The 21706-nt window shown below is 36.1% G+C and overlaps 6 protein-coding genes and 2 pseudogenes across 8 annotated transcripts, besides 1 other annotated feature; 4 read left to right on the top strand and 4 right to left on the bottom strand.

Annotated features, from left to right (window-relative positions):
* Window positions 1-64: 64 nt before the first annotated feature.
* TVAGG3_0675000 (acetyltransferase (GNAT) domain-containing protein) lies at window positions 65-553 on the top strand (the record flags this gene model as incomplete). The annotated part of the gene is made up of 1 exon (XM_001303645.1): window positions 65-553. One exon carries the CDS (start codon window positions 65-67, stop codon window positions 551-553), a length of 489 nt encoding a protein of 162 aa, XP_001303646.1.
* A 431-nt stretch (window positions 554-984) lies between these two features.
* Window positions 985-7002, bottom strand: TVAGG3_0674990 (ATP binding; the record flags this gene model as incomplete). The annotated part of the gene is made up of 1 exon (XM_001303646.1): window positions 985-7002. The coding sequence occupies one exon, from the start codon at window positions 7000-7002 to the stop codon at window positions 985-987; it is 6018 nt and encodes a 2005-aa protein (XP_001303647.1).
* Window positions 7003-7344: 342 nt separating this feature from the next.
* TVAGG3_0674980 (uncharacterized protein) lies at window positions 7345-8184 on the top strand (the record flags this gene model as incomplete). Its single annotated transcript, XM_001303647.2, has 1 exon — window positions 7345-8184. A coding segment is annotated over one exon (840 nt), but the record flags the coding sequence as incomplete, so codon positions are not given.
* Window positions 8185-8385: 201 nt separating this feature from the next.
* TVAGG3_0674970 (uncharacterized protein) lies at window positions 8386-8742 on the top strand (the record flags this gene model as incomplete). Its single annotated transcript, XM_001303648.1, has 1 exon — window positions 8386-8742. One exon carries the CDS (start codon window positions 8386-8388, stop codon window positions 8740-8742), a length of 357 nt encoding a protein of 118 aa, XP_001303649.1.
* A 600-nt stretch (window positions 8743-9342) lies between these two features.
* On the top strand, window positions 9343-10053 carry TVAGG3_0674960 (uncharacterized protein; the record flags this gene model as incomplete). Its single annotated transcript, XM_001303649.2, has 1 exon — window positions 9343-10053. A coding segment is annotated over one exon (711 nt), but the record flags the coding sequence as incomplete, so codon positions are not given.
* A 967-nt stretch (window positions 10054-11020) lies between these two features.
* Window positions 11021-21053: a mobile genetic element.
* On the bottom strand, window positions 17093-17209 carry TVAGG3_0674950 (uncharacterized protein; the record flags this gene model as incomplete). The annotated part of the gene is made up of 1 exon (XM_051242539.1): window positions 17093-17209. A coding segment is annotated over one exon (117 nt), but the record flags the coding sequence as incomplete, so codon positions are not given.
* On the bottom strand, window positions 17287-17870 carry TVAGG3_0674940 (annotated as a pseudogene). Its single transcript has one exon. A coding segment is annotated over exon 1 (584 nt).
* TVAGG3_0674930 lies at window positions 17918-18502 on the bottom strand (annotated as a pseudogene). Its single transcript has one exon. A coding segment is annotated over exon 1 (585 nt).
* Window positions 21054-21706: the final 653 nt, after the last annotated feature.

Below are 21706 nucleotides of genomic sequence, written 5' to 3'. Positions count from 1 at the left end.
AAGACGACTAATTCAGAGAGAAATTACCCGCCGACTGATCATCTCACATTTTTATTAATAACAGATGAGTTCTGCTATCACAGTAAGAAATGCATTATCAGGAGATGCCGACTTTATCAAGAAATGCCTTAGAAGTTTGATAAATGTTTCTTTCAATACAAAAAATGATTATAAATATTCAAAATTTGATCCGATCTACAAACACATTCTCAAAAATCCTGAAGAAACACCAATATTCATTGCAGAGAAAAATGGTTCCCCTGTTGGTTGTGCTTTATGTAACAGAATATATACTTTAGAAATGAATTGCAAAACTCTTAATATTGCAGACTTGATTGTTGATGAAAATTATAGAGGTCATGGAGTTGGCAAAGTATTATTGGATCATATAAAGAAATACGCAAAAGAAAATAATTATGAAACTTTGGAAGGTCTTACACCGGTTTTAACTTCAGAAAAGGCAAAAGAAAGAATGGCTTTCTATGAGAAAAATGGATTCAAACAACTCGGTCCTGGAATTATATTTGAAGTTACTCCAGTAACCTATGATTAAATCATTTTGCAGAATTATACGACTAAATATTTTACTATTATCATAATTTTAACGATTTTTATGTGTGATGAATTGAAACTGCATTTATTTCACTGTTTTTATGAATAGACGATACCGCTTCTCTCTTAATAAGCATAATTCCATAATCTTAGGATGTAGCTTGAAAATTGAAACTAATAAATCATTTCACTTCAATCCATTTAATGATCATTTTAAAGTATAAAATAAGCAAAAAAGGGTGGAAAATTGAGTGAATTTTAATTGTCTTTTTAAACTTTTTTCTCACTCTAATATGATCCATTCTTAATATAGTATATTTTGAGCATGATCCATTCTAAAAGCCTTTTGAGAATATATAGGAGTAGAACCTTCCTTAAATAACAAAAATAATCATGAAATTAAAAAATTAAATAAATTTAATCAAAATTTATTCATGCGAAAGGATCATCATTCTTCGAGCTATTGCTTGGTGTTCCGAAAGGAGAAGCGCTGCTTGGTGTTCCGAATGGGCTTGGATTAGCGAATGGGTCGTTAGCGAAAGGATCATTTGATTTAGTCTTTGGATTAGAAGCGAAAGGATCGTTTGATTTCGATGGCTTTGCAAATGGGTCATCATTTGCAGCGAATAGATCAGCCGACTTCTTCGCCGGCTGAGCGAAAGGATCATTAGAAGGAGCTGCAGAAGACTTCTTTGGTGTTGGCTTGAAAGGATCATCACCGGCAGCGAATGGATCATCTGTTGCTGGAGCTGATTTCTTTGGAGGAGCAGCGAATGGGTCAGAAGACTTTGGAGAGGAAGAGAAAGGATCATTTGATGGAGCTGCCTGTTTCTTTGGAGGAGGAACAAATGGATCATTGGAGGATTTGGCAGGGGAAGCAAATGGATCTTCAGATTTCTTCGGTTGAGCAGCGAAAGGATCACTTGATTTCTGTGGAGTTGATTTTGCAGGAGCAGCGAAAGGATCATCAGACTGTGGCGGTGTTGGAGGAACTTCGAATGGATCTGCTGTCTTCTTTGGAGATGGAGAAGGAGCGAAAGGATCATTCGAAGCAGCTGCAGATGACTTCTTTGGATTAGAAGAAAACGGATCATCAGAACTAGCTGCGAAAGGATCATTAGATTTCGATGGTGTTGAAGCAAATGGATCTGCTGAATTAGAAGGAGATTTATTGGATGCAAATGGATCTGCTGAATTAGAAGGAGATTTGTTCGATGCAAATGGATCTGCTGAAGATTGAGGGGATTTCTTTGGAGGAGCAGAGAAAGGATCATCATTTGATGTGGAAGGAACGGTTGAAGCGAATGGATCTGATGATGGTGGATTAGATTTCTTTGCTGGTTGTGATGGAGCGAAAGGATCTTCTGTACTTGCAGGAGATTTCTTTGGAGCAGCAAATGGATCTTCATTTGTAACAACAGCAGAAGAGAATGGATCCACTGAATTTGCTGGTGACTTCTTTGGAGGAGCAGCAAATGGATCATCAGATTGTTGTGGAGATGGAGCAGCAAATGGATCAGCTGAATTTGCAGGAGATTTATTTGCTGGTGTTGCAAATGGATCAGCGGAGTTTTGTGGAGATTTCTTTGGTGGAGCAGCGAAAGGATCATCAGATTTAGCAAATGGATCTGATGAATTTGCTGGTGACTTCTTTGGAGCAAATGGATCTTCATTACTTGAGTTATTTGCAAATGGATCATCTGAATTTTGTGGAGAAGTTTGTTTTGGTGGATTTGCAAATGGATCTTCAGCAGGAGCAGAAACTTTCTTTGGAGGAGCTGCAAATGGATCATCCTTTGGAGTTGGAGCAATTCCATTTGCAGAGCCAGTTCCCATTAGAGCAGATTTAGGAGGAGCAGCGAATGGAGAAGCTGAAGCAGGAGCAGATTTCTTGTTTCCTGGTTGTTGGTCACTGTATGTGTAAGTGTAATATGAATAAGATTCAGAATATTCCTTCTTTTCTTCGTTCTTCTTTTCCTCTGGTTTCTTTTCTTCTTGTACGTCGTCTTTAGGTAATTTCAATGGTTTCAAGTTTGTCATGATTCCTACTTCAGGTTTTCCACGTGTGAATGTATCTGGTTCTGTGTGAACTGGTTCTGGTTTGAATAGATCTTCTCCTGCAGGAGGAATCTCTTGTGTAAATGGATCTTCTCCCTCAGGTTTCTCTGCTTTCGCTGTCTTGAAATCTTTCGGTTTCTCTTTCTTCTTCTTCTCAGCTTTGAACGGATCATCGTTGCTCTCCTTTATCGGAGTTGCAGCGAATGGATCAGCTGATGGCGGTGCAGATGACTTATTCTCTCCAAATGGATCATCTTTGTTGACTTGGAATGGATCTGCTCCTCCCGCTGCAGCTGCAAATGGATCTGCGCCTGGAGGAATGGCAAATGGGTCGGCAGAACCGTTCTTTGGAGGTGCTGCGAAGGGATCTCCACCTGCAAATGGGTCTTCTTCCTGTTTGTCTGGGTTTGAGAAAGGATCAGCTGATTTCGGTTGGGCGGCGAATGGATCTGCTGATGGCTGTGGCGATGTTTTGGCTAGAGCAGCGAATGGATCTTCTGATTTCGGTGGTTCTGACTCTTCTTTCGGTTGTAATGGAGATGGATTTGCGAATGGGTCGTCAGCAGAGGCTGAGAATGGATCAGCATTACTAGAATTGGAGAATGGATTGTTTGCAAATGGATCATCGATGGTTTGTGAACTTGGAGATACAAATGGATCATCTCCGGAAGTTTGGAATGGATCTGCGGACTGTGGATTGGAAGCAAATGGATCTTTTGTGTCCTCTTTGAGTTTGGAATCAGATGGAACTGTTGCAAATGGATCTTTTGAAACTGGAGGGGTTCTCTTAGGAGCAAATGGATCGGCTTCAAGAGGTGAGTTCGAATCTGTTGTAGAGAATGGATCCTGGGACTTCTTGGCCTTGGAAGCTTCATTTGGAGGTGGAGCAATTGTTAAATCTTTCTTTGATGAGAATGGATCATCCGTATTCTTCTTGTCTTCTTGGAATTTCGATACAGATGTGAATGGATCCTCGTAAGTTGCCTTTTGTCTGTGGGAAGAGGCAAATGGATCTCCTGCCATCGTATTAAAGTTCGATGTTGAGCCAAATGGATCATCTTCGTTCTTACGCTTTGACTTGGATGATGGTGTTGCGAATGGATCTTCCTTTGGCTTAGATGCGAAAGGATCATCTTCGACTTTTGGCTTTTTAGCGAACGGATCATCATTTTTAGGCTTGGCAAATGGATCGTTCGATTTCTTTGCGTTCGTAGAAGCGAATGGATCTTCCTTTGGCTTAGATGCGAAAGGATCATCGTTATTTGGTTTGGCGAAAGGATCCGATTTCGGTTTAGAAGCGAATGGATCCTCCTTGGCCTTACGAGAGAATGGGTCTTGTTTCGGTTTCGGAGTAGCAAATGGATCTTCGACCTTTTTCGGTTTAGTTGTAGCGAATGGATCGGCTTTCGGAGTGGCAAATGGGTCGGATTTCTTGGCAAATTGGTCATTGTCCTTCTTCTTGACAGATCCGAACGGATCGGATGTTGGTTTTGAGGCGAATGGGTCTTCTTTCTTCTTTACAGAGCCGAATGGGTCAATCTGTGGCTTAGAAGCGAATGGATCTTCTTTCTTTTTGACAGATCCAAATGGATCTTCAGTCTTCTTCGACTGGGAAGCGAATGGATCTTCTTTTGGCTTGGAAGCGAAAGGATCTGCCTTGTTAGAAGCGAATGGGTCCTCTTTCTTCTTGACGGAACCAAATGGATCTTCTCCTTTCTTCTGATTTGAGGCGAATGGGTCCTCTTTGGCCTTAGAAGCGAATGGATCCTCAGCCTTCTTCGGCTGGGAAGCGAATGGATCTTCTTTTGGCTTTGATGCGAAAGGATCTTCCTTTTCTGGTTGGTATTTCGAGGCAAATGGATCGCCTGAAACAGGTGCTGCTGCAAATGGATCGGCTGGCTGTTTCTTGGAAGCAAATGGATCATCATTTTGTTTGGCCTTTTCAGATGGAGCTGCAAATGGATCATCTGCCTGTTTAGGAGGAGCAGCGAATGGATCTGATGATGGTTTTGCGTCTTTCTTTGGTTTACTATTACCAAATGGATCATCTTGTGGTTTAGAGGCAGCAAATGGATCTTCTGATGGTTTGGCTGCTGCTGCGAACGGATCTGATGATGGTTTCGACTCCTTTTGTGGTGGAGCAGCAAATGGATCATCAGAAGGTTTAGTTTGCTTTGGAGGAGCAGCGAATAGATCTTCTGACTGCTTAGGAGCAGCAGCAAATGGATCTGCTGATGGTTTGGACTCTTTCTTAGGAGCTGGAGCTCCAAATGGATCTGCTGAGACTTTGACTGCAATTGAAGGAGCAGCAAATGGATCTCCGGATTCTACAGGTGCTGCAGCGAATGGATCTGCCGATGGCTTGGACTCTTTCGCTGGAGGAGCTGCAAATGGATCTGATTGTGGAGCTGCGAAAGGATCTGCCTTCTTTTCGGACTTGGCAGGAGCACCGAATGGATCCTCGCTTACAGATTCTGATGCAAATGGATCCTCTGTGGCAGATTGTGCAAATGGATCTGATGCAGGGGCCGCAAATAGATCGGTCTTCGGCGCTGGCTTTGCCTCGAACTGATCAGGTGCTGGCATGGCGAATGGGTCGGCCGTTTTAGACTTAGATGCAAATGGATCTGATGTTGGGGAGAATGGATCAGCTCTGGGCTTTGGCATCGAGTCTGGGCCTTTTCCTGGTACGATTGCAAATGGATCGTTCGATAATGCCGGTTGAGATGGCATTGCGAACGGATCTGTGGACATTGGCATTGGTTTTGGAGCTGCGAATAGATCTACCGGTTCTTGCTTCTTTTGTTCCTGTTTTGGAGCTGCGAATGGATCTTCTGGCTGATTTGCAGCAAATGGATCGGTTGCGGCAGGAGCTGGCTGATCATTGAAGGCATCCATCTCTGGGAATGTGCCTGAGGACTTGATTGGTTGCCTAGATGACATCAGTGCTTCAACATTGATTTCATCATCTCCTTCGTCCATGATATCGCCGAAAGGATCGAGAGATTTCGGTTCTCCTGGGGTCTCGAAGTGCTGATTTCTCTTCTTTTGCTTCTTTGGCTGTGGTTTTTGTTCGATATTCTTCTTGGCCTCCCTATTCTTGAAAGATTTGCGGGATTCGGCGTTGCCTTCTCCGACAGCGACCTCCTGCAACATCTTTAATGAAAGAGTTGGAGCTAATGGGTCAACTTTGGAAAGAATATTCATCATTTTTTCCGTAAGTTGGTCTTGGGCCTTCATTTCAATATCGGAACCAGTTTCAGATCCATCAACAAGTGCTTGTAATGCTCCATCTCCGCATATTTCCATCTTTCTTGTCACTGCTTCGGCGATTTTCATTTTTTCTTGGTCATTTGGTAAATTAATCACGACCTTATCGTCGAAAAGTTGGACCACAGCAGGAACAATCGACTCCGGATGGCGAGCTGTTGCGATTACAACTTTTTTGTCTTGATCCTTTATTCCTTTGATGAATTGAGCGATGGCATTCGATAATGTGTTGTTTGGTGTGCCATCTTCGTTGTATTGTTGGCATGAAATCGTATCAATATCATCAATGAAAACAATGAAAGGAGATTTTTGAGCGGCAGCATTAGAAGCAGACTTAATGAAGTTAACGGCGGCTTCGAGACGTATAGAAATGATGTCAGATCCTTTGATTCCGAGAAAATCTGATGAAGTTTCGTTCGGAATTGCTGATCCAAGGAGTGTTTTACCACATCCTGCTGGAGCTGTAATTAATACTGCCTTTGGTTCGTTGCCTCTTGCGTAGTTTGGTGATAATAAAGGTCTTTCTATGGAAGTACGAACTTTTTTAAGAGATGAATCGATTCCGCCGATATCATCGTATGTAATTCCTTCGAAATGAGGCTGTCCAGTACGGTTGACTGGTTGTGATCTGGAAGAGAATACATCTGCACTCGTAACAATGACGTGAGCTCCACTTGGTGAGCATTTAATAACTTGAAACTCAACAACACGTTGCATTGTGTAGACTGGGAAAATGAAGTTTGGATAAACGGGAAAATTATTAAATTTATAACTTGACTCTTGAATCAAATCGCAGAAATTACCAGAAATTCCGTTAATTGTGTCGGCAATTGGTGCTACTAATACGATTTCTGCCTTTTGAGATTTGATTGGTTTCGAGATTTTGACTGTTTCACCGAGAAAGCTGCCTATATTAATCCTGTGGCATCGACTAAGTCTAATGACATTATCAGGCATATCACAACCTTGAATGGCGACAAGTGTTTGTGAATTTTGTTGATTCCTGACTGAAACAACAGAACCATCTGAAATTCCAAGTGCATTCATGGCTTTGTTGCTTATATATGCATTTAAATCATTAAAATCATCAACCTTGTCGATAATAAAGTCTTGGGAAGTCATTTTTCAAAAAAAAATCCGTATCGTTCAAAGTGCGCCCCCTAAAATTCCTCTTTTAAATAAAATTAATTTACAACATCTTGAAAGATTAGCTAATCCATTCTCAACAAGTTATCATGCTTCTTTTTGTCGGAATGAGCTAAATAAAGTTCTGCGATCCATAGATCATTTAATGGATTAGACGCTTCTGCTTAATATTATCTATTAAGAACAAAATAAATACCTTATATATTAGTATTACTATTATCATGTACACTTTCAGATCAAAATTCCGAAATTTCTTGGACTATGGTTTACATATCGTTGGAGTGAAACCTAAAATTGTTATCAAAATTTATTCATTGAATGTTTGAATATAAAGAACAAGCTGATGATGAATCTATGATAATTTCAGAAGCACCTTCAGTAAAGGATGATATTCAATATGGTGAAGATTTTAAAGAAGCATTACAAAAACTTAAAAGCTTAAAAGATCTCGATCCTGAAAAAATAAACGAACATGATGAATTTTTCAATGAATTGATGTATAAGATCGAAAAGAATAGATTCAATGTTGATCCATCAGTTTATGTTAAAACTGAATTCCTCTCTGACTTGTTATTTATTGTTGTTCAACAAAAATATATTGCTCATGTTTGTGCACTCCTAATCATTCGCGAACTATCACAGTACAAAGAAGTCCTAAATGCTCTCAACGAACCAGAAATAATCGATCTCTTATTTAGTATTGCATCAAGTGCTGAAAGATCAGGATTGGGCAATATCAAAGCAGTTGAGATCCTTACAAGAGTGTTTTCTTTTATCCCTGGCAATATAATTTTTTTCAAAATTTATCCAATTGAAAATTTTGAGTTACCACATGTCTTAGAATTCATCACTCCATTATATCTCAAATTAATAAAATGCAATCCAGAGACGGAGTATTTTCGGCCAGTAATTCAGCTAATTTACATCAAGAACGTACCTGTAAGTTACATGCCTATGTTTTCGATGTTCAAAAGCGTTCTTACTGCTCGTCCAGAAGAAATTAACTTCCTTTGCCAACTGAAAATTCCTGAAAGGCATAAATTCTTCTGGGGGCGTGTAAGATGGATTACAATGAATGAAATTGAAACTATTGATGATGACCTTAAAGATATGGCCACTTTAATGGAAGCTCTTAGAGAACCTTTATTCAGACAATTCAATGACAATAAAGATTTATTCACCATTATTCTAATGAACAATATGATTTTTCATGCACTCAGAATTTTCATGCATATTCCATGTGATGATGAGTATAGACACTATGCAATTCACTTTCTCGAGGCTTGCGCTACTAACGATATATTACGTGAAGACACGATGAAAGTTATCGACAATAACGAATATTGCCGTTTTGTTATGATGTCAATAGACCATGGATATGATGTCAAAGAATCATTAATTATCATAGTTACTTTTTATATTGATCTTCATGGATTCAAAGAGGCAGAACAAGCCATTCAGATTAGAATACTCGATGTTATCCACTCATTCATCTCTTCGGATATTATCATCGTATTTAATGCACTTAATGCAATTATGAATAAGTACGTTGAAAATAATCAAGGGGAAGCTTTCATTAATATCATTAACAATACCGAAATCATCCCTGATTTGAAAGATACATTAAATGAAAGTGAAGATGAAGAAGATATTGGATTGATCAACGAATTCCTCGAATCATATGATAATCTCAGCGCAAAATTCTCTCAAGTCTAATTTTTGCTTTTATTGAGAATAAAAAGATTTTTATCTAAACTTTAAAGCTATGTGAGATTATGAATAGTTGTATATTTATAGAATATTGATTACAATGGCCGGCACTAAGACTTTAAGAATTTCTAGGAACACCACAGCTCTTATTCCTTACGAAATGGAGCTATGGAGCAATCATAGAATGAATTGTAGAATGTTGTGTCTGTTTAAACCATTTGGAGTATTCCTTCTGGGAGGCTTTTGGTCCAAGTATAATGCGCAACACTTAGCTTACATTGTCAAAAAAATATTAATTTGACGGTTTACAAAATTTTCACGCACTTTTGTTACCTATACTAAGAATAAAAAAATTAAAAAGTCATTTGGTTTTATTATTTGCTGAGTTTGTCGCTGATCATTTCAATATCTTCTTCATCTTCACTTTCATTTAATGGATTAGACGCTTCTGCTTAATATTATCTATTAAGAACAAAATAAATACCTTATATATTAGTATTACTATTATCATGTACACTTTCAGATCAAAATTCCGAAATTTCTTGGACTATGGTTTACATATCGTTGGAGTGAAACCTAAAATTGTTATCAAAATTTATTCATTGAATGTTTGAATATAAAGAACAAGCTGATGATGAATCTATGATAATTTCAGAAGCACCTTCAGTAAAGGATGATATTCAATATGGTGAAGATTTTAAAGAAGCATTACAAAAACTTAAAAGCTTAAAAGATCTCGATCCTGAAAAAATAAACGAACATGATGAATTTTTCAATGAATTGATGTTTAAAATCGAAGATAATGAATTCAATGTTGATCCATCAGTTTATGTTAAAACTGATTTCCTCTCTGACTTATTACATATTCTTGACAGACTAAAAGGTACCGATCATGCCCATGTAATCCTAGTAATAACCGAATTATCAAAGCACAAAGAAGTCCTAAATGCTCTCAACAAACCAGAAATAATCGAACTCTTATTTTTTAATTATGCAACATGTGCTGATAAAGTAAGAATGGACAACATCAAAGCAGTCGAAATCCTTACAAGTTTAGTTCCTCTCATCCCTGACAATATAAATTATTTTAAAATATATCCAATTGAAAATATTGAACCAGAACCTCTCTTAGAAAGCCTCACTCCATTATATCTCAAATTAATAGAATGCAATCCAGAGACGGAGTATTTTCGGCCAGTAATTCAGCTAATTTACATCAAGAACGTACCTGTAAGTTACATGCCTATGTTTTCGATGTTCAAAAGCGTTCTTACTGCTCGTCCAGAAGAAATTAACTTCCTTTGCCAACTGAAAATTCCTGAAAGGCATAAATTCTTCTGGGGGCGTGTAAGATGGATTACAATGAATGAAATTGAAACTATTGATGATGACCTTAAAGATATGGCCACTTTAATGGAAGCTCTTAGAGAACCTTTATTCAGACAATTCAATGACAATAAAGATTTATTCACCATTATTCTAATGAACAATATGATTTTTCATGCACTCAGAATTTTCATGCATATTCCATGTGATGATGAGTATAAACACTATGCAATTCACTTTCTCGAGGCTTGCGCTACTAACGATATATTACGTGAAGACACGATGAAAGTTATCGACAATAACGAATATTGCCGTTTTGTTATGATGTCAATAGACCATGGATATGATGTCAAAGAATCATTAATTATCATAGTTACTTTTTATATTGATCTTCATGGATTCAAAGAGACAGAACGAGCTATTCAGATTAGAATACTCGATGTTATCCACTCATTCATCTCTTCGGATATTATCATCGTATTTAATGCACTTAATGCAATTATGAATAAGTACGTTGAAAATAATCAAGGGGAAGCTTTCATTAATATCATTAACAATACCGAAATCATCCCTGATTTGAAAGATACATTAAATGAAAGTGAAGATGAAGAAGATATTGGATTGATCAACGAATTCCTCGAATCATATGATAATCTCAGCGCAAAATTCTCTCAAGTCTAATTTTTGCTTTTATTGAGAAAAAAAAGAGAGAGAATTTTTTTCCAGTTAGTCCAGGAGAATTTTTTTCGCCAGTGTCGGGAAATTTTTTTCTTGTTGGAAGGAAGGACTCGAATGTTGAAAGGAAGGACTTGGAATGTGGATGGAAGGACTTGGAAGCCAGAAGGATTTGACCAGACAATTTACCATCTAGAGCTACCTGACCATCTGTAAGTCAAGGCGTCAAAAATAAATGGTTCATTTACTCTGCTTGTTTTGAAGTTGTCAAAATACTCTGATATTTTTTCTTTTAACCATGCAAATCTTCTTTTAAATGTAAGTATTGTACACCTTTCATATCATAGTGTGTTTTCGAGGTAACGTATCTTGAACTATTTGTTCACATTTCATCGGAGTCATTGAAATGTAAGTTTTCGCGGATAGAACAATTTCTGTCAGATTTGTTAAATCTTGAGCTAAGGTCGTAAAAGCTTTTGTTTGTTTTTTCCTGACTAATGAACATAACCATATCTCTGTCTCTTTCATTTTCCATCTCTTCAGTGTTAAACAAATATACTTATAGTTCTTTTCCTTTCCTTTTGGTACCGAACGTGGTATTTTTTCTGTAATGTTTTTTGTTGTTGCTTCCAAGCTTGTTCTCTAGCTCTTCACGGTTCTTGTCTATGAAGTCGTCCAAGAAGTCTGTAAATATATCCAAAGCGTTTAACGAGGTGAGCCCACAAATTGCAACAGCATTTACAAGAAGTCTATGTACATACAACCTCATCAAACCATTTGGCAAATTTTCACGATTTCGTACGGAATCTCGTTCCTCGGTTTTCGCGGGACGCAAACATATGAGGAAATTCTTCTAAATTAGTTTTTTTGTCTGTTGGTTTCAACAATGATATGCTTGCTTTGTGAACGAAGAGTTAATTCAAATACGTTTGGCATTTGAACAATTTCATCTTGACCGACGAATGAGTAGCGGAGTTGTTTTTGTTAAACTGAACACCTCATATTCTTCATTTTAATTAGGCTTCAGGACTAAACTGTTGTTGTGTTCTCCGTTGTTGGACATATCTGTCTTTACTATCAAATAAAAAATAGAATAAAAATAAAACTAACTTCTATTTTTTCTGACTTTCACAAAGACCAAAATAAGACGGCTTTAACATGGTATTTTTTCAGCAACTTCGCTCAAATAATGTTTAAAGCACTATCTATCTCATCTACTTCAAAGTTTTCTTACCTTTTTATGGGAGCACATATATTTTCTCAAACTTTTTTCAAAGTAGTTCTTGTTTCAGCATGCTTCATATCGTTTAAACACAACCTTAACTCTATTGACTGTACTGTCAATATCCTTTGAGTTATATTATATGTCTATCCTATCTTATATCTTTTTGTATTGAATCCTTCGGTTCTGGTAACGATGAAAGTAAGCCTTCACTGCAAAGTTCTGAGTCGAATGATACCATATGTTATGAAGTTATATCCAACAACTGGGTCTAACCATAAAAAACTATTGTAATAAGATCTTTGTCAATAGAATATGCTGTAGTTCCAATGAGAATCTTTATCGATTCATCAGCTGCAGGATTCTTGTTAAAATTTTCTGAGTGAAGCATTTTAAACACCAGTCCTACTTTGGGCTCTCGTGTTTCCGATGAGATTAATGTCTGACAAAGAATATTGTTTTGTATTTCCTTTTGAGTATCTTACGTTAAATCACCTATTCTAACCAATTTGGTGTATTGTTATCTTTTTATGTTTCAAACTCAATGTTTAACTATTTTCTGTTCTTACAATACAAAATAAAAAAAATATTTTATAAAAAATAAACTTTATTTTTTACTATCTTGTATCTAAAGATATGATTTCACAGGATTTTTTTAATCGGAAGTGCAAAAGTTCTCTTCGTTCAAAAAATAACGTTATATAATGAAAATTTGGTCATTTTTTTCAAAGCAAATACTGTTTATGTTAGAATGTTAGATCTATCATGTTTTTCTACTACGTTTTCTAAATGGTCTAAAACACACAAAATTCTGAAATTTCAGTACGGAATTACAAAAAAATGATTTATGTTAGAAATGTTAAGATCTAACATGTTTTCTAACATGGTTTGTCTAACATGGTCTAAAACATACAATAATTCTGGAACATTATCATACGGAATTCAATACAAAAATGTTTATTGTTAGAAATGTAGATCTAACAATGTTTTCTACATGTTTTTCTAACATGGTCTAAAAATACAAAATTCATGAAATTTAAGACTCTTAGTCGTACAATGTTTTTGTTAATGATTGTCATCGTATATGTTTGTCAAGACTTTTCGTACATGTTTTGTCAGCTCTATATGTTTATTTTCGTTAAGTGTACTTTGTCAAATAGACTTCGTAATGTGTCAATGATGTTTCGTCTATTTTAGAACTTTTTCGTAATATGTTTTGTCAAGAACTTCTTCCGTAATGAGCAGTAAATGAACCAAAAATAATGTTTAAATGTTAGAATGTTAGACTCTAACATGTATTTCTAACATGTTTTCTAACATAATATTTACAGCGTTTTACATGGTATAGTGTTGTCGATGGTTCACTACATTTAAACATGTTATTGGTAGCTTCTATTTTCTTTCTGTCAGTATGTCAAAGAGTTTTAAGCGATACGAAAGTTTCATTTATACTTCTTCTTTGAGCATCAGGATAGAGAGGAAATCTTGTCTGGCAGTTGGATAGTTTGTTGTTCAGAAATTCTAAACTAGATCCATTTATATCTTCTTGCTGGTTTCCTGGCTCCCTCTTTAAGTCAGCTAAGTGCGTTTCGCATACGTGCTATCTTTTGACGGAAGTAGTTATAATTTCCATTGCTGCTTTACATTTAGAACATGCGGGTTCATTTTTGCGTTATATTCTGAAACCTTACCTGCAAGTATGACCAAGGCGTCAATGGTTTTCTTTCATCTCGAACATAGGGGTGCTTATTTGTTCGTTCCATACCTTACCCTACTATCTTTATCTCTTATTTCCCAAACACATTTTTGCAACTAACGAAACAAAGTTGTCGTAGGTCTTAAACTCCCCGGATTTGTAAAGGTCAGAGATGTTCTTATATACCATGTCGCAATCTTTGTCCATAACCTTATGGTTGCAATGAAAACCAAGGAATTCATAATTTACCTTTCGTATGAACTTCTTTATTTCTACTGAGTCAGTTGCTTTGACTTCTATTTCATCGAATTCTGGAATAGTAAGCTTTTGTTGTTGGATTTCAGGCAATTTGGGTAAATGGTCAATAATGTCCTGCATTTCATAAAGATACTGTTCATTTGTTTCATCTTTTGCAGTGCAATCTAAATCTCCTTGGAGAAGTTCTTGCTTTTATCTTCTGGATTTCTGTTTCGAAAGTATATGAAGAAGGAATGAAGCTTTTCATCTCTATAACATTGACAGTAGATTCATGACTAACGAGTTTGGTGCTGTTGTTGACTAACATGTTCTTACAATAAAAATAAAAAATATTTTTTTTAAAAAACTAACTTTATTTTTTATTTCGGGAAAATTCATGAAAATTCAAGATTTTAGACCATGTTAGAAACGTGTTAGAAAACATGTTAGATCTAACATTCTAACATAAATTTTATATTTTTTGGTGTAAAATTCATGAGTTTTGGTTGAAAAAACAGGTGGAGCCAAAAATGGCTCGACCTCAAAACAAGCATTTCGTGAAGAATATACCACCTGCCGGAATTCCGGCGGGTGCTTTTATACAAACATGTACGATGAAAGTTTGACAAAACAAGCATTTCGTGAAGAATATACCACCTGCCGGAATTCCGGCGGGTGCTTTTTATACAAAACATTGACGATGAAAGTCTTGACAAAAACAAGCATTTCGTGAAGAATATACCACCTGCCGGAATTCCGGCGGGTGCTTTTTATACAAAACATTGACGATGAAAGTCTTGACAAAACAAGCATTTCGTGAAGATATACCACACCTGCCGGAATTCCGCGGTTGCTTTTTATACAGAAACATTGACGAAGAGAAGTTTATTTCCTGTGTTGTTGTCAAAATGTCATGTTGTCACACTTTTTCAGAGAAGTTCGTTTAACCGAGGGACCGAGTGACCTGGTGACGTAGTGACACCTAAAAACCATCTAACATAAACATTATTTTTGGTGTAAATTTCATGATTTTCGAGAGTTTTAGACCATGTTAGAAAACATGTTAGAAAACATGTTAGATCTAACATTCTAACATAAACTTTATTTTTGCTGTAAATTTCATGAAAATTCATGAGGTTAGAAAACATGTTAGAACCATGTTAGATCTAACATTCTAACATAAACTTTATTTTTGGTGTAAATTTCATGAAAATTCAAGAGTTTTAGACCATGTTAGAAAACATGTTAGATCTAACATTCTAACATAAACTTTATTTTTGCCGAATTCATAAAAATAAAATGGTTCAATTTACTCACAATATTTTGTACAAAAGACCCCAAACTTTTAACTTCTTTTCTGCAGCTTCTAATGTATCTTAGCGAGTTTCATATTCTCTAAATTCTCTCTTTAAATCTTCTGTGTTCCCATTGGTCTAGTTCGTATGGCGAGTCTCTATAACAGAACATATCTCACGTTCATGTTCTATTGTTTTTCATGCATTTTTTTCTAACTTCTTTCTTCGAACAAAGGTTTTTGCATTCTCTACTGTATCTTCAAGTTCTTTCTTCATCTAACTTCTCATGAACTTTCTGTCTATGGAGTTCCATAATTTTTCCAACTGCTATACAATATTTTGGAGAAGCCACATTGCAATATAGTTTACGAGTTCTTGGGTCTACATACATTCCTCTAACTGTTTGATTTCATCCGGAATTCCTGCATGAACTTTGTATAAAAAGCAACCGCCGGAATTCCGGCGGTTGTAATTCTTCACAAAATGCCGTATAATACTCTTCCCCAGGACTTATTTTCCAACAACTCTTCTAAAGTCTTTCCTAAACTGCTGACACATATTTGTTGCGTTAATATAACCATCCTTGTCTCTACGTAAGACTTCAATACCGTTTGTAAGTGCCTTTTGTGAATGTTTCGCCATTAGATTTGTTCGTGAACGTTTTTGCTTCGACTGTCATACTGTTCTTACAATAAAAATAAAAAATATTTTTGGCTTAACCGTCGGACATTCGTTTGTGGCTTAACCGTCGGACCACAACGATAAAAATCTCGACAAAACATATACGATGAAGTCTCAACAAAACATTTACGATGAAGTCTTAACAAAAAATATACGATGAAATCTATTTCCTGTGTTGTTGTCAAAATGTCATGTTGTCACACTTTTTCAAAAAGATGTTAGTTGACCGAGTGACCGAGTGACCGAGTGACCTGGTCGCCTAAAATATATTTTTGCCGAATTCAAGAGTTTTGGTTGAAAAATACGGTAGGGCCAAAAATGGCTCGACCTCAAAACAAGCATTTTGTGAAGAATATACCAACCGCCGGAATTCCGACGGTTGCTTTTTTTATACAAAATTCATGAGTTTTGTGTGTTTTCTACGATGTTGTCAAAATGTCGTGTTGTCAGTAATTTTAAGAGAAGTTCATTTGACCGAGGGACCTGGTGACGTAGTGACACCTAAAACCATCTAACCTAAACATCTCATTTTTCAATACTTTTTCAGCACTTTTCCGTAGTTGTATATGAAAGACAATTCGAGATAAAAGTCATAGTACAATGGTATAATATGCTGCACACCGTTTGTTGTGAACCAAACTTGAAAGTCAGAGAAACTGTTACTAGGTGGTTCGTAGAATTTAGAGGTAAGGTCATAAAAGTCCTTACCAATACAAAGAAAACTATTGTTGCTTGAACTGAAACTTGCATGACACATAACATTTTGAGGGTCAAACACGTTTTTATAAACTGTCAAATCTGTTGGTGGGCGTATAAATTTAAACGGACCGTCAGGTGGTAATGGTTCGTTCTGGTTTAGTAACCGAAGAAATTGTGCCCAAGAACGTTTGTCTACCTCCCAAAATAAAAACTGTGTATCTCTTGGAGGGTTATTTTCAATCCTTTGAAATGAAACTGTGGAGTTCATCTTGTCATATTCTAGTTTCAGATAGTATGTTCCATTTAGTAAAGAATCGTATTTTTCTTGAAATTCCCAGTAGTATTTGTTTATTTGAGTTTGAAAGTCATTTAGAGTCTTCTCAAGGTTTTCGTCTGAACGAATTGTAAAGATTCTCATTTCATCAAAATTGTCTATTAGACCATCAGAACCTCTATATTGCCCATGAAAATATACTGCAAACATAAAAGCGTTAGTTCTATTTGAAAACAAAACTCTTCTAAATCCTATTGCCTTTGCATCTGAAGGACTTTGAAGCCAACGAATTGGAAAGTCAAACCTGTAAGCTCCGGATGAAATTTCTTCATCTGATATAGTCCTACCGGCGTTTGTAAAGATATAGTCTAACGGTTTTGTATCTGCTACTTTTGTTCTTTGTTTTTCAACCTGAAACATTTAATATATGTAAAAATATATGGTTTTAAAATGGTATGCCATATAGCTTCTTGAATTTGTTAAGATATAGTCTAATGTATTTTCCATCTGTATCTCTAGCGTTTACATAAGCACAGCCTTCCTTAGTAAAAATACTTGTAATTTCCTATAGTTTACGCCGGTATAAAAGTAGAAAGAGTCCTGTTCTTCGCTATAGTAGTAAAACTCAAACGTATGCTTACCATAGTCTGTAATTTCAATTGCTTCATCTTCTAGTTCGTCGACAAATTCGAATACAATATCTCTAAATTTGCCTATGTTCTTACTGTTTTCAGAACAAGTGACCCAGCGTAAGTTTTCAAGTCTATTGTCGTTTCTTATATGGTTTATGTGGTCTACAAAAGGTAGATTGTTAGGATTCGGTATAAAATGAGTTGCAATGACAACATGTTTAAAATAGTGTTTTCCACCAATCCTCATCCTAGCATATCCGTCATTTTGCTCCCATTCGCTTAAAACTCTTTTTGTCTTTTTGTTTCTGACTTCAAATGACTCACAACAGTGAATTTCATATTTCTCATCTAACAAACAAGTTTTCCAACGGTCTGTTCCAACAAACTCAGCGTACATTTCAAATAAAAATAAAAAAATGTTTTTTTGAAAAATATATTTTTTCTTTACTTTACGTAACCTCCCGCTGCCATAAGCCTTTGACGCCAACCCATACCAGCTAATGAAGGTTGGCTTGGTTTAGTTTGAAAACTAACCTTTGGTTTTGGTTTTTCTTCAGTTTTTGGCTTCCCTTCTTCTATTGGTTTTTCGTCACTTTTCGGTTCCTCTGACTTAACCTCACTTGCAGGTATGGTTGTGTCGTTAGTATCTTCGTAAATATCATATGCCATTTGTTTTTGTTTTCCTTTCAACTTTTTGTGTTTGTTGTAAAGTTTAGAATATTTCGACTCTAAGTCAATGAGATGTTCTATAATGAACTGTTGATCGGTGAAGTAAACTTTTCCATCTGTTGTCTCGAAAAATTCTCTCAGACTTCAATATTTATTTGTGAGAGTCTGTTTCTTTTTTTGAGATACTAGCCGTTCCATTTCTATGAAAAGTGACTTTATATTTAGGGTTTGCATTTCCAGACCTGGCACTTTCCTATTATTGAATTTTTCTCTTCATCTGTAGTTCTTTGACAGGTTTTGACAATGGTTCTGAACTTTTTGTTTGTGGTGTCAAATCTACGTTTCAACTTCTTCGGTCATTTCATCTCAGTAAAAAATTTAGTTTGGTTTGTTTTCACTGGTTGTTTAGGTTTTTTTAAGTCGGTCTAAAACTTCCTGAGGTATAGGAAGAACTTGACAAACACGTGGTTGTGTAACTGCTGGGAGTCGACAAATCCATCTTGAACCCATTGTCTCAATGCTGTATTGTTCATTTCATCTCAGTAAAAAAATTTACATTCCCCACGTTTGAGGCGGTTGCGGTTGGTTATTGTTTACCCACTGTTGTGCATGGTTATATCCTCTGTTAAAGAATCTTTCACCTTGGTCCATATAGTGTCCTGCTTGGTTATAGTAGTCATTTGCTTTGTTATAGTAGTTTCCTGCTTCTCTTCCTACATTGTCCATCCATCCTTGAACTTTTCCTTTGTTTCAGGATTTGGAATAAGATTTGCTGCATCTCGTGCTACCTCCCAACCTTTCTGTACAGTTTGTATAATAGGTTGTGCTTCTCTTTCAGTATACCTAATGTACTCAAAATCTTCCTTCAATTCAAATGCACCTCTGGCTAGTGTTCCCACTGCGGGCAAAAATCTGGATGCAACTCCTGCTAATGCGCCAAATAAACCCATTTCTTATGGTTAAAAATGACGAATCCAAAAAGGACCCTATGTTTCTAAGGCAACAAAAAAAGCACTCATGGTAAAAAATCTTTAGTTCAACACCAAATGCTTGGTTTATGGATATCTTGGAAAAACATTCCGAGAGTTAGAACAGATGGACCTCCATACTGGCTAATATTTGTCGGTCAAAACACAAGATACTGTGAAGCCATACCATTACAGTCCAAAAATATTTTAGATGTGAAAACTGCTTTGACAATCTTCGTTGACAAATACCATCCAACAAAACTGACATCTGACTACGAAAGTTCTTTCAAATCAGACGATATTAAAAACTATCTGCGTTCAAAAAATGTAAACCAATATTTCATTGTCGACCAAAACCATTCTGCTCTTGGTGTCATTGACAGTTGTATAAAATCTTAAGAGACTTAAACCAACACAGGTGGTGAGGTAGATGAAATGTCATATGACGACAAGTATAGACACTTCTCCATGGCAAAGATGAGAACAGTTTTTAAATATTTACAACAACCGTAAACAAAAAGGTTTGGGAAACCACTCCCCCGAAGAATGAAAAACAACCCTGACTTAGAGAAAGACTATATTTAATAGTTTAAGTCAAAAGAGACAAACAAGAAAGAATGCCAGGCTTCAAACTTAAGAAGGTGACAAAGTAAAATAGAAATACTAAACGCGACCATATGAAAATACTATTGACTATGACAACAATGGAACTCGACAGGTACTCGCATTCGTGTTCGTAAAATAGAAGAAAGTAATACAAGAGAATATTATGAAGTTTTAGGCAAACATGGCAAAATGTACAGACTGCAAGCAGAAGATAAAACTACTATTGTCAGACCTCGTTTCAAACTTGTTAAAGTTCAAGGTGGTATACTTTCAAAGACAGTTCCTAACAAATATAAGACAACTCCTGACGAATATGCTAAAGAAGTGGAACATGACGACTAAGCAATTCTATACCATGCACAAACTGTCATGTAAGGTGGCATGTATTTTTTACCTAGTCCTGTAGATGTTGTTGTAAAAGTATGTTGGTGGTTTCCAGTTGTATCTGTCCACATTCCATTCCAGTCTACTGGGTCGTTTGGAAAATGAGATCTTGACATAACTTGAATTTGCATTGAAGTCTGAGAAACAGTGTTATATCCTTGTTTGCAAACCCTATGACTATGGTTTCCATTAGAACTTGTTGTACCAGAATGACTATGTGGTGGCAAGTTGTCGACAGATATCGTTTTACTTCCACCTGTTTTCTTTGGAGTGTGTGCACAATACAAAAAACTTTCGAGTATTTGAGTCCAAGTTCCAAAACCAAGTACTACTTCTGGTCTGGTAGAGTTCATTGACGTATAAATAGAACCAACCGGGTAAATGGTTTGAAGTATTTCTGTCTTTAATGTTTGAAGCTCTTTTTTGTCTGCTTTCTTGTCATATAAATCTTGAGCAGTGAATTTAACTTTATTTTCATCCTCCATGACATAAACATCTCTACATCTAATGTATCTCATCGTTGTTATGTTTTTATCCGATGTTAAACCTTCTGGAAAGTTAGGAGGTTTCCAATCTAATACATCCCCACCAGTTTCTTCAACCGTTCCTTCAATATTTTCTATAGCAACAGTTGTAAAACTTGTATGTGTATGGTTCTTGTCAGCTTTGTCATCTAACTTTTCTTGTAAGTTTGCAATATTTGCAATGGTATGTGTATGTCCAACGTCACTTTTCCTGTTTAAGGTTTCTTGTAAGTTTGCAATATTTGCAATGGTATGTGTATGGTTCTTGTCGGCTTTAAGGTCTAAACACCCTGAAACCCATCCTGTATCGGCTTTAGTTTTTAAAATCTTCGATGTCCGTTCATGGTACCAGTCAACCCTTTCTTTAATTTCATTGTCTTTTTCATCCACATATTCCTTATATGCCTTCTTCACTAACGCACTAGTCACACATGCTAACTCATCGTCAACATATGTTTTATCTGCTTTCTTTTCAACATCCTCTTTTGTTGCATAAGCTTTGTTAGCTCTTTCTTCTTCTTTTGCTATTGCATCGTCTACATACTCTTTGTCAGCTTTGTTGTCAATATCTGCCTTCAAAAGAAGTTCATTTATAGGTTTCTCGTTTAAAGTTCCTTTTGTTGGATTTATACAGACAGTATGGTTCTTATTGTCTTGAAACAGAAACTCATCTGTCATTGGGTTTAATGTCAGTTTTAAGTTTCCTTCTTTCAATGACTCAGATATCTTCGAATAGTTTGAAAAGTTTGTTGTGTTCTTATTTAGAGCTTGTATAATGAGTTGTCGGTTGTGTTGTATTTCTCTCATAGACGCTGTTTCATTTGACATTTTTATTCTAGATAAAATATGCTTCCAATAGAAAAAGAAAATTCAAGAGTTGCTACAACTAAACCATTAGATGAACTTTTACTAATGTCGGTCAAAAGTTTGAGACAGAGACCGTAAAGCATGAAGGCTATCGTTTTGACTACCCATTAAGATGGCTAAGAGACCATCTGTCACAAAAGCTATTGGCTTTGTAGAATGAAGTTTGTGTCTGTAGAAGATAAAAGTTTTCCATTTATTGTAAGGTTTCATATAGA

The sequence above is a fragment of the Trichomonas vaginalis genome, chromosome III, assembly GCF_026262505.1.
Source record: "Trichomonas vaginalis G3 chromosome III, whole genome shotgun sequence".
NCBI lineage: Eukaryota > Parabasalia > Trichomonadida > Trichomonadidae > Trichomonas > Trichomonas vaginalis.
Note: the sequence above shows the minus strand (reverse complement) of the source record. Positions and strands in the feature narration are given on the sequence as shown.